Source organism: Eumetopias jubatus, unplaced genomic scaffold, assembly GCF_037043125.1.
Source record: "Eumetopias jubatus isolate StellerSeaLion01/CBP00866 unplaced genomic scaffold, mEumJub1_p1.0 scaffold_7, whole genome shotgun sequence".
Lineage (NCBI taxonomy): Eukaryota > Metazoa > Chordata > Mammalia > Carnivora > Otariidae > Eumetopias > Eumetopias jubatus.
In genome coordinates this window covers 104,203,767-104,216,337 of record NW_028274813.1, presented here as the reverse complement: position 1 = coordinate 104,216,337, position 12,571 = coordinate 104,203,767, and the positions used below count along the sequence as shown (strand labels likewise).

General features: G+C 47.9%; 1 protein-coding gene across 10 annotated transcripts in view; it reads left to right on the top strand.

Annotated features, from left to right (window-relative positions):
• The window catches only part of DAPK2 (death associated protein kinase 2), a 116,576-nt gene that overhangs the window by 39,230 nt on the left and 64,775 nt on the right, over positions 1-12,571 (top strand). The window contains exon 1 of one of the 10 annotated variants that reach the window (XM_028099988.2): positions 8,600-8,746. The exons of the other annotated variants lie outside the window; for them this stretch is intronic. Coding sequence (XP_027955789.1) covers positions 8,706-8,746 — 41 coding nt within the window. The 5' untranslated portion in view covers positions 8,600-8,705. Of the gene's footprint in view, positions 1-8,599; positions 8,747-12,571 lie in introns of those variants that run through there. 10 annotated transcript variants of the gene reach the window in all.

Below are 12,571 nucleotides of genomic sequence, written 5' to 3'. Positions count from 1 at the left end.
GGGCAAGGCCATTCCCTCTGCTGGGCCTCGGTGGCCCCATCTGCAGAGTGAGGGCTGATGGTGAGACGCTCCCTTTATTTCCATGGTTCCATGTGGTTTGCTAATTTTTATTGTGCACGGGGAGATCTCGGACAACTTTCCTTGGTTGTCTCTGTCCTGCTTTGGGGGGTTTGTGGCTTCCCTTGAGGGTCCTGACATAGGGACTGCGCATCCTTAGCTAGGGAGTGTCAGGGGCTGACATGTATTGTATAAACCAGGACATAATACGAGGAGAGAAGTCGTTTTGGTGTCTCCTGCTCCCTGATCAGCCCCGCTGAAAGACTGTGGCCTCTGACGCTAAGAGCTGATTCTCTGACTCTGGTCTGTTTTCGATAAACTGGCAAGAGCTATATGTGTCCAGGTCAGGTTGGTACAGACCTCGGTGGCAGGTGCTGCCATGGTAGCAGTGGGGTCAGAGCTGGCTGGGGGGAGCCCTACGGTGGGCTGGCACCACTCAGTGTAGGTTGGTGCTGAAGCCCTCTTGATGGGCTGCCAGCCAATGGCACAGGCAGAGCCATGCTGGGCAGGTTGGTTTCGCCCACATTGCAGAGAGTTACGTGGGTTGGGTCTGGTTCCCCTCCTGGATCCAGTCCTTATGTTCGCTTACCCTCCTTTATGGGCAAGATAGTTTCTTGTTTCTTCCCCCCTCCCGCCTCCACCTTGGCCCTCTGTCTCCCAGTGTTTGCTGTTGGGAGAGGGACTTTGGGCAGATCGGTACAAGCCCGTTCCCTTCATGGGAGGGCACGTGGCTGTCCTCACACCTCCCAGGCTGTTTCAGGCATCCCTTTCCCCATCTTCTCCAGCACCTGCCCAACTTTCCCGAGCTTCATGTGGTATTTCTGGACCTGGCAGCTGGGATTTAGGTCAAGCGAGGATAATATTTCTGCTCTTGTTTCCGATATCTGTGGTGACTGTGTTTACTAAACCCCTGGTCAAAACACATGGCATCACACGCACAGCCCAAGAGTAGGACGCAGTGCTTACAATTGCTGCTCTTTGGGAAAATCTAGCAGGATAATTTGCTATGAGCTGACTGGAACCCGTCTTGCTAAGAGCCTCTTAACTCCTCCAATACCACAGGTAGGAAGATCCCTCAGGGGTGGGTACTGGACTTACTCCGAAGACATGTCTTTGTCTTGGTGTAGGCAAGATCTGAAGCACAGGCCTTAGGCCAGAGCAGGACAGCAAGAAGTCCAGCCAAGCTCTTTAGGCTCAGTTTCCCTGCCTGGGGAGCGGAGCTCTCTGCTAGTCACCTTCCTTATGCACTTAAGTGCTGGGAGGATTGGGTAAGAGAGTGATTTGAAAGCTCTTGAAACCCTCATCTACAAGGAGTTATGGGAGTAGAGGGAATTAATGTTTCAAAGGAAAGAAAGAGAATTCATCACTCTTTTGGCCCTGAAGCCAAGAATGTGAGGTCAAAGAACAACCTGTGGCTGCTTAAAGGGAGGGTGTGGCTTTCAGAGTGATGTCTGTTGCGAGAGGCAGTTCTGCCCATGCCCAGTGCGTTTTTGAGAGCCTGTGAAAAAGAGCCTGTATGCACCCCGCCCCAGCCCGAGCCTGTGCTGAACCTTGGGGCCTATCACGTGATTGTTCTGATCAAAGCTGAGGGGAAGACCCCACCAAACCAGTCAGTAGAGACCCCCCACTTCCACCCCATGCCGATGGGGCAGTAACAGCTTTGAAAGTCTGTATCCCGCTAAGGAGACCCAAAACCTCAGAACACTCTACTGGTCTAAAAGAAGCTGCCCCGTCCAAGCAAAGTTATCTGCATGAAGCAAGTCATGGGATGAGGATGAAGATTTTTTTTTTTTTAAGAGAGGGGGAGGGGTGGAGGGAGAGAGACAATCTTTAAAGATTTTATTTATTTGTCAGAGAGAGAGAGACAGAGAGCACAAGCTGGGGGATCGGCAGGCAGAGGGAGAAGCCAGCTCCCCGCTGAGCAAGGAGCCTGATGCAGGACTTGATCCCAGGACCCTGAGCCAAAGGCAAACGCTTAACAGACTGAGCCACCCAGGTGTCCCAAGAGAGATAACCTTAAGCAGTCTTCATGCCCAGTGCAGAGCCCAATGTGGGGCTTGATCTCCCAACCCTGAGATCATGACCTGAGCTGAAATCAAGAGTTGGACTCTCAACCGCCTAAGCCACCCTGGTGCCCCAATGATGATGATTTTTTAAAAACATGACTCCCCTCCCCCACATTGAATGAATGGGTCTAGGTATCGATCATCAAAAGCTGCTAATGTTACAAAGAGAGAGACAGCCATGTATGTATGTGCCTCCTAATGGAAGCACCTATGGAGTTTTGCCAGAAACACAAACCTCAATCTGATCAAATGTCTAGACCCAACTTCTACTTTGTAGGAAATACAGGGGACAGGGGAACATGTTCAGCGACACTGGGTCAGCAAAATCCAGAACTGGAAAACTGCAGGGCAAAAGACCTAGTATTTTAGCTAATGAATTTTAAGAAAAAGTGTGTGTGTGTGTGTGTGTGTGTGTGTAAAGTAGGGAAAGGAGAGGAAAGGAGGAGAAAAAGAGACCTATAGATTAAAAGACACTTAAGAGACATTCTCAATCAGTTGCAATGTATGGACCTTATTTGGATTTTGATTTGATGAAACAAACTAAAAACTTTTTTGACACCATAGGGGAAGTATTGGCACCAACAGGATATTGATGATATTAAAGAATTATTGTTATTTTTAAAAGTGTGATAGGTACTCTGGCTATAGTTTTTAAAAAAGAGCTCTTGCCTTTGAGACACAAATACTGAAATATTTACAGATGACATAATATTGTATCTGGGATTTGCTTCAAGATAATCCAGCAGAGTGGGGGGTAGGTAGGCATGAAATGAGATGGCTATGAACTGATAATGGTGGAAATTAGAAAAAATTTGTTTTTAATGAGATTGGACAAAAACTTTTATGGGACTGCTTGACCCCCAAGTTGATTCAGAAACCTTATTCAGAAGATGTGCCACAAAGTCGTGGTGTCACAAGCGTTATTGAAATATTTGCAAACAGAATGAACTCCAGTACAATAGAACATGAAATAGAATAGGACGATTTTCTGGGTTGGCACAAAGTAGTAGTAATAATAAGAGTAATTAATATCTGTAGAGGATCTGCTGTGCACTAGATGCTGTTCTATGCCCTTTGTTTTAGTTCACTGGATCATCACAACTCTGTAAGGTCGATACTATTATTTTGGAATTTTTCAGATTACAGATTAATTTAAGATTTACAGAAAAGTTATAAAGATAAGCACAGAGAGTTTCTGGATACCCCTCACCCAATTCCACCTAATTCTAATGACATCTTACATACCCCTGGTCTATTTTTCAAAACTAAGAAATCAGCATTAGTACATTATTATTAAGTGCACTCCAGACTTCCCATGGCTTTCACCCGTCTTTCCATTAAGGTCCTTTTTTCCATTCCAGGGCCTCCTCTAGGATACCACCTTGCATTTAGTTGTCATGTCTCCTTAGACACAGAATCACCTGTGGAGTTTTGCCAGAAATTCAAATCTGAATCTGATCAAACCTCTAGACCCAACTACTGATCTGTAGGAAATACAGGGGACAAAAGAACTCTGGTCTGTGACTATTTCTCCCTGTGTTTTTCATGATCTTGAGGAGTTTGAGGAGTGCTGGTCAGGTGTTTGTAGAATATCCCTCGGTTTCGGTTTGTCTGATATTTTCCTCATGAGATTCTGGACTGGGGTGGGGGGAAGAATACCAGAAAGGTGAAGTACCCTTCTTAATCACCTGCTAGGAGGGGGTACCTGGCATCAGCATGACTTATCACTGGTGTTGTTAATCTTGATGACTCAGTTAAGGTGTTGTCAGCCACGTTTCTCCACTGGAAGGTTACTGTTTTTCCCTTTCCATACTCTGTTCATGAGTCACTGAGTTTGGCCCACACTCAAGGGGAGGGGAATTTGGCTCTGCCTCATGAAGAGGGGAGTACCTCCATGTATTATTTGGGGTTCTTCTGTAAGGAAGATGAAATAACCTCATTTTAAAGATGAGGAAACAGGCACAGTGGCAAACTAACTCACCTAAGGGATGAATTCTCCATGGACCATAGCAAGCTGTGTCCGCTTAACTTTGTGAATCCCCACCTCCACGCTTGACCAATGTCCCGTGTAGCCTGGTTGCCAGACTTGACCATAAGAATCACTTTGGCTCCCAGTTCACCCTGACATTCGTCACCAGCTCCCAGGATGAATCATGGAGTCCCACCAGCTAGAGATAGACAGGAACATAGAGGCCATCTGACCTACCAATTTCCAAGCTGTGCTCCTTAGAGCCACAGCCTCCCCCGGCTGGGGGCCACCACAGGAGAAAGGGAAAGGGAGATTGAGCACCTGGCTCCTCCACCCCTAGAATTTCTGTTTCCATTGGTTTTACATGTTGGGCTTTACTAGTTAAGATGTTTGGAGATTATGGATCTATGTCAGTCATCTCATTTAAAATGAGGCAGCTAGAGGCGTCTGGGTGGCTCAGTCGGTCAAGCGTCTGACCCTTGATTTCAGCTCAGGTCATGATCTCAGGGTCGTGGGATCGAGCCCCACATCAGGCTCTGTTCTTAGCGGGGAGTCTGCTCGACATACTCTCTCTCTCCCTCTGCTCCTCCCCCCGTGCTCTCTCATTCTCTCTGTCAAATAAATAAATAAATAAATAAATAAATAAATAAATAAATAAATAAATAAATCTTTAAAAATAAATGAGGCAGGGGCACCTGGGTGGCGCAGTCCTTAAGCGCCTGCCTTTGGCTCAGGTCACGATCCCAGGGTGCTGGGATCGAGCCCCGCACCGGACTCTCTCCTCTGCCGGAAGCCTGCTTCTCCCTCCCCCAGTCCCCCTGCTTGTGTTCCTGCTCTCGCTATCTCTCTCTCTGTCAAATAAATAAATAAAATCTTTAAAAAATAAATAAATAAAAATAAATGAGGCAACTAAGGCCCAGAGAGGATGATTGATTTACTTTCCATCACATAGCCGATTAAACCCGGGTTGTTGAACCTCCTCAGGGATCAGTAAAGACACAGGAGTCCTGGTGATGCTGGAAGCATTGGATGCCCTGTAAGGACCTTATCTTACAGTCTGCAACGTGTGTCTAGGTCTCCAGCAGCAATGGCACTGGCTATGATGGGGCACGGTCACGAAGCCTTCCCACGAATGCAGGTTAATTTCCCACTCTTTGGCGGTATTGGTCTTCTGAGTTTTAACACTCAGTCACTGAAGAGGGACAGAACCTCGATATGTGGCCTGGAGGGAGCAGCGGAGAGCCCTCAGGGTTTGTCTGTACCCCTAAAGCGGACAGGCCCCGTCCTCTCTCCCAAGCCAGTTCCTCCCCACCTCATCTCCTTGCATCCATCCCTGCCCTCAGCCTCCCAGCCTAGGCCCCATTCCTACTAATTCCTGCTTTGGAGGAGTTGATAAGGGATTTGGCCATAACCCTACCCCATCACCTCATCACCTCCAGCAACACACACACACACACACACACACACACACACACACACACCCTCTGCTACCAGTTTCATTAGCTGGATGATTCTCTGTTAAAAAGCTCCAGAACTGTAAGGAATACCGCTTTAAAGAAATGCGGTGTGGGGGCAGAGGCCCCCGAACTCTTACCAACAGTGGCCCACTGCCTCTGTTTGTGAGACCCACGGAACTGGTCCATGTGTTTGCTTGGCCTTTTGCAGTTTACAAAGTGTGTTCACTTCCCTTTTCATGTGTGGGCCTCACAGCAGCCTCCCGTAGGCAGGGAGTACCCTCATTTTACAGACGAGGAACCAGAGGCTGAGAGGTTTATGACTTATCCCAAGTATGACAGCTCTCTTGAGGGAGATGGTACCAGATCCCAGGCCACCTGACTCCTGGGATCACATATCCCAGCTGTAGACAAGTGGCTGTAGGGTCCCAGGATGGGTGCTCTGCCTGTGCAGGCCTGTCCTAAAAGTCTACAATCACCTGTGACTGAGGAAGAAAGGAGCATTAGGGTTCAGGGGTCCACTGGTGACTTTTGTTTCAGTGGAACAAATAATAAGTAGAAACTTGGGTTGATTGCTCTCTCATGGCCAACTTCCCAGCACAGTCTGGTGATATTCAAGGATGGATCAAACTTGATCCTGCTTGGCTTTCAAAGTGATCAAGATCCTGACTTCCTGTCTCATCATCTCTCCCCAGGCTGCTGACTCTATTTTTTACCAGTTTCCCACTAACCCTAGATGAGGCCATCAAGGTCAGGAGTAAGGCTCTGGAGCCAGTTCTTTTGGGTTTAAATTCCAGCTTTGCCCCTTCCTAGCTGTGTGACTGGAAAATTACTTGCCCTCTCTGAGCTCCAGGAGCCGCCTCATCTGTAAGTGGGACAATCACGATACCTCCCCTATCGGATCGCTAAGAGGACCAAGTGAGTTAACACATTCTAGAATGGCGTCTAGAATATAGCAAGAAATAAATGGTAGCGGTTATTTTTAAAAAAGAGTGAAAAGTCTTTGTAAATGGAGCAAGATATAACTACAAAATAATGAGTGATCGGTTGTTGTTTTTAAATAAACTGGAGAATCTTCCAAGGATGCTGTCAATTCTGAAAATAGTCCTGAAACTCCTTCCTGGAAATTGTCTTCTGTGCCAGATTGCAAACCGTATGAGACAATTGGACACATTATGGTCTCATTCTATGAAACTTCAGTTAACTGTAACCCTCTGCCAAGTGGAATTGTGTGCATGTGTATATGTCTGACCTTTTAAATAGGCAGATTAAAAGAAAACAAGATGGTATCAGGAATCTAGTTTATATTTTAGGGGTAAGGCCCCAGTTTCTCACACCTATACTATAGCTCAGTTTACAGCCCTCTCCACTGACAGATGAAAAGACATGTTCTGACAAATTTGCCACGTCCATCTATCTATCCATCCATCCATTCATTCAAAAACACTTTTTGACAGTTACATGCAAATTACTGTGATAGATGCTATGGAAGACATGATAATAGGAGAACTTGAAGACTTTCAAGATCTGTTAATCTTCAAAAACATATTTGATCAAAGCACATATATACAGGATCTTATTCATTACTAGGGTAGGTGAAGTTGATTCATGTTCCCAACAAGAATGCCCAAATAAGAAAGGAATTTCTGATGAACTCTGTTACTAAAACATTTTTTTAAAGATTTTATTTATTTATTTGACAGAGAGAGAGACAGCGAGAGAGAAAACACAAGCAGGTGGAGTGGGAGAGGGAGAAGCAGACTCCCCGTTGAGCAGGGAGCCCGACACGGGGCTTGATCCCAGCACCCTGGGATCATGACCTGAGCCAAAGGGAGATGCTTAACAACTGAGCCACCCGCGCACTCCTGTTACTAAAACATTTTTATTTTTTTTTTAAAGATTTTATTTATTTATTTGAGAGAGAGAGAGAATGAGAGATAGAAAGCACGAGAGGGAAAGAGGGTCGGAGGGAGAAGCAGACTCCCCGCTGAGCAGGAAGCCCGATGCGGGACTCCATCCCAGGACTCCAGGATCATGACCTGAGCCAAAGGCAGTCGCTTAACCAACTGAGCCACCCAGGCGCCCCTACTAAAACATTTTTAAAAATCAGGTCATCCTTTCCTCCAAACGCTACGTACAGTTAATCCGTGTTGAGCTGTGACATTTCCAACCAGGTGTGGCTCCTGAGTGCCACGTTGGAGGCTGTTGGTGCCATTCTCTCCAAGGCCCCAGTGCTTGGCTCCTCGTCTGTAATCAGAGTCAGTAATGCCTGTCCCCAGGGTCTTCTTAGGGATTTGGTGAATTTGAAATAAAAGAACTCACATAAAACCACTTTGTAAATCATAATGCTACTCTTTAAGAGTCATTTATTGTTATTATTCAAGAAAGGAGTCATTCAACAGATATTTATTAAGTTGTGTTTGCTCATTACTCTGCCTTTACCAAAGTATGAAAACAGTCTCATAGGTCCAGATTTCCAGCAAGAAGGTCCAGAACCAAAGAGAATGTGGAATGAATTTTTAGGTACCCAGGATTCCATTAAGTAGTAGATTGGGGGCTTGCTGTAAGTTTTTCTAAAGTGGTGCTTCTCAAACTTCAATATGTAGGTTACTCGCGTGGGAGTCATGTTGACATGCAGATTCTGATTCAGTAGTGCTGGCATGGGGTCTGAAATTCCGCTTTTCTGACCACCCCCCAGGTGAAGTCAATGCTGCTGGTCCAAAGATCTCACTCTGAGGAGCAGTGTCCTCGGGGAGACAGTGTTCGGTGGTAAGGAAAGGAGAGGCCATGCAGCCCAGGGAGGGAGATTTCCAGGAAGGTGTTGTTGGGAGCTGTGATTGCAATTCTCTGCCCCTCCTTCCTTCCCATCCCCATCTGGTAGAGGCTGTTATCTTCCTGGGTTGTGTCTTTGCTCTGCATTTTAGAGGAAAAAAATGGACATTGTGAGTGCTTGGGGGAAGGAGGGGAAGGAAGGAGATTGCACCATCATGGAGGGTAACTGTCCTATCTAGGTGACAAGCTGCATTTCCTCATGACTGGACAGTGATCTAGAGAGAGCAGAATGAGCCAGTTCCCACCTTCTGTATCCAACGGGCAGCAGAGCAGAATCCAGTGCAGACCAGAACTTTTATCTTTGCCAGTACCGGAAGTGGTTGAAGAATGTTGACTTCAAGTGTTTTGAAGAAGGGAAGGACTGAGGTGTAAGCAATCGGGATGCTCCCACCCTTTCTTTTTGCATCCCTCTGACACATTTCGTCACCCTCTAGTCCCAGCTTGCCAACTCCAGGTGCCCTCATGCTGACCTCTGGCACCCCAAAGACCTCCGCTGTAGGGCCCATCCTGTTCTGCTTTCCCCGAGGTGCCCCAGTTCTCTCCACTCCCAGTTTGTCCCTTCTTTTCCTTTTGCATCAGAATTTCCTTTTTCTTCCCTAGCATGGCTGAATTCTGCAAGTTGGTAGGAAAGTAATCTAATTCAACTAATTTAGGCCTGCATGACTGCCAAGCGAACTAGCTCTTAGTTATTTCTGTTTATATGAGTTGTGGCATAGGTGGATTCCCCCTACTTCTGTCTCACCAGAGTCGGAGCCACAGGAAAGCCTGGTGCTTTGTAGAGGTCTCTTTTGCTATAGATGGTGATACCTCAGGAGTCTGGGTGTGGGAGGAGCTGTGGGGACAAAATGCAGGTATACCTGGTTGCAGGGGTGTCTGTGCAAGGAGCAAGGTTCCCTCTGCCTCCACGGCAGGCACGGAGTAAAAGCAGGAGGCTGTGTTGTAAAGGGGAAGTTTGCTGTAGTGGTGTGTGGTGTCATGCTGAGTCTTATGGGGCTTTCCTGTGTGTGTGTATGTGATTCCACTCTAAGGCCTTCTGTGCAATTTCATTTTTACATAGCCACGGTCATGGGTATTACTTTGCTAAAAATTTAAGAAAGAAATAATGAAAAGAAAAAGAGCTCTGCTACCAGAATAAGTTTGCAAATCCTTGCCATCATAGAAAGTCACAGATCAGGTGCTGAGAGACCCCGGGGTCTCAGGCTGCTCTGCCGTGAATTGCTCTGTGACCTTGGGCAAGCTCTGAGTGTTTGCTCAGCTGTCAGAGGGGTCCTTCCTCTCCCCTGTGGTTTGACCCTGCAGTTCTGTGACCAGCAGCTGTTGGCAGCTGTGGGAGCAGGACTGTCCCTCCCACTCCCCTGCTGTGCCCTGGACAGGCTGGGGTCTGACACCTAGCCTGTGGAACGGCCTGACCCCCAGTCCCAGCGTGGTTGGATAATTCCTCGGCTGAAGCGGCAGGGAGAATCTGACCAAATTACTTTGCATCTTACTTGCCAATGGGATCATGAGAAAGTTCCTTACAGAACAGAGACAGACTGGGCGGGTTGCCAGCAGAGTATACATGCGGTGCTTCTGAGCTGAGTTTAGTCTATGTCCAGGAGGCCCCTACTGTGTACCCCGTGTGAGCTTAGGCGTCCTGGAGGTAAAGAGGGGTTCCACAAAACAGCTCTGCCCTCAGAGAGCATGGGAGAGAAGACACACAGAACGTTTAGTTTAGAAACGAGATTTGTGAGTGTGCCTTCTTCAAATACTTGGTGGTTCTTATGTGAATGAGGAACGGCATCATGTTCTCCCTGCCTCTCTGTGTCCCCAGTGCCTACACTCCAGACTCACTCACACATCTCACACACACTGAGCATTGATAAATGCCAAAAGCACAACAGTGAGCAAGACACCACTGTCCCTGCCTCTTAGGAGTTTATGGCTCCGAAGGATGGGAGGAAGGCATGGCGGGTGGGATTCAGGCAAGCAGACAATCAGAATAGCCCAGGGCAGGAAGAACTGTGGTGAAGGCTGAGTTGTGTACACTGAGGGCACCTGTTGCCACAGTCGTGACAATCTCAGCCGCCCCGACTGCACTTCCTGGCAATTCCCCAGGGTCTGCTCTGGGAGTGGGCCTACCCAACACAGACCCGGGGACCCGGGTAGAGAGCCCTGGTGATCTGGGGACCCTTCTGTGTATGTAAATGAACCTCGCCAGCCAGACCCAGCATCCGGCAGGGGACCCTGCAGAGTCTCTGACCTGCAGGAAATGGTATAGTGGCAGGAGACTTAAGGGAGACAGTCTGTCCCCTGGCTGTCTTGAGCTCTGATGTGTCGAGACGTGGCCTGGCTTCTCACTTGGCTCTGGAGGGAAAGCTGGAACCTGCCAGCTCTCAAGATAAGCCAAGAATGTGCCCGTCTGGCCAGTCTGGGGCCCATGTGGGGCCCATGTGGGAGCCAGTGACTGCTCTGTTGGCCTATTTCTCTAAGGGTAGAAGTGATTTTCTGAGATTTTGAGGGACAGGAAAGGTCAGCCTGCAACCATGGGTGAAAACGTCTGCTCTGAATCAGGATATTCATTGTCTGATTTACTTATCCTTCACACTCAGAAACCATTCACCGAACAAGAAGGTTATGCCAGGCTCTGTGCTAAGTGTCCTTGGATTTCTCTAATTAAAATTTCTCAACCGTCCTGCAAGTTAAGCGGATTATTTCCATTTTACAAGTGAGGAAGCTGAAGCCCAGAGAGCTAAAACTAAAGTCATATTTATGAGTGTTTACCATATTGACACATGCTGTTCTGAGCCCTTAGATCTGTCACTATGCTTAATCCTCATCACAGCCTATGAGGTGGCTGTCATCCGCATCTTACTGATGAAGAGACAGAGGCACAGAAAACTTAAGAAACCATCCAAGTTTCTAGAGCCAGCTAGTAACGGAACTGGGCTGACATCAGCCTGGGGTCCTTCCCGGATCTGAGCCCCTGTACCCTCAGAGCGCTGCTGGTTTACCTGTGCCCTTCTGTGACTCCAACGTGGGTCACATGTGCAAGGACAAGGCCACACTGAGGCAGCTAGTGAGGGAGGCCTGGTGGGTGGGTTTCTAGAGGGAAGAGGCCATGGGCCGGGGTCTGTTCTAGATTGCAATTTGGGTCGACAGAGGTAAAAATAAATCACATTGGATGCGACACATACCCTTCCTGCATTCTGACAATTAGGCTCAGAGGCAACGTGCCAGGCAGTACCAAATCCTGTAATGACTTAGAGCAGCAGAGTTAGAGGAATTGAGAAGGAGTGGCAGCCTCGAGGGTGCCTGGTAGCTGCTAATTGGGGGTGGTGATGACAGAGGAGGTGGCAAAGCTGCAACTCTGAGCCACTTGCCCAACAGAGTTTCTGGCTTCTGCTGGGGAGACAGGGAGGGGTGGGAGGAGAGTTTGGAGAGAAATCTACTTCCAAGAGGCCTTGGACCTGTTCCCTCCACCCCCACCCCACCTCCAGGCTTGTGGGAGACTGGGTGTGGAGCTAAAGTCAAATCCCTCTGAGGGTGGGGTTGAGGGGTTGGGCCTCCTGTGAGCTGGGGGCCAGAGGGGGATGGGAGTGTCACCATTTTATTCCTGTGGGAAATGCCTCCTGCTCCGAAATCAATCATCTTGGCTATTGGGATCAACTGGAAGTGTTTGGGTGGTTCTCTCTTGGACCTGTAACAGTTTGGGGGCTCCTTTTGCCATCTGTGAAATGGGCCAAGTTCTGTCTTTGCAGGTGTGCTCCCCAGCTCTCTGTCTTTCTCTGTGCTACAGTGATGGCAACACAGAACCACTTACGGTTAGTTCTTCCTGTTCGTGGGTGTTAAAGATTGGAGACAACATAGAATAAGAGGTACATAGGCAGAATTGGAAAATAAAGGTAGAAGATCCAAAAGCCACATGCCCTCCAAAGATTATGATTTATCAAATCTATGGTAAGGCCTGGGGATCTGCATTTTGAAGTTTTTATTTATTTATTTGTTTGTTTGTTTATTTACTTATTTATTTATTGAGAGAGGAGGGGAGAGTGCAGGGGGAGGGGCAGAGGCAGAGGGAGAGAGAGAATCCCGAGCAGACTCCATGCTGAGCGCAGAGCCTGACATGGCACTTGACCTCACGACCCACGAGGTTATGACCTGAGCCGAAACCAGGAGTTGGACGCTCAATTGACTGACCCACCCAGGCACCCCAT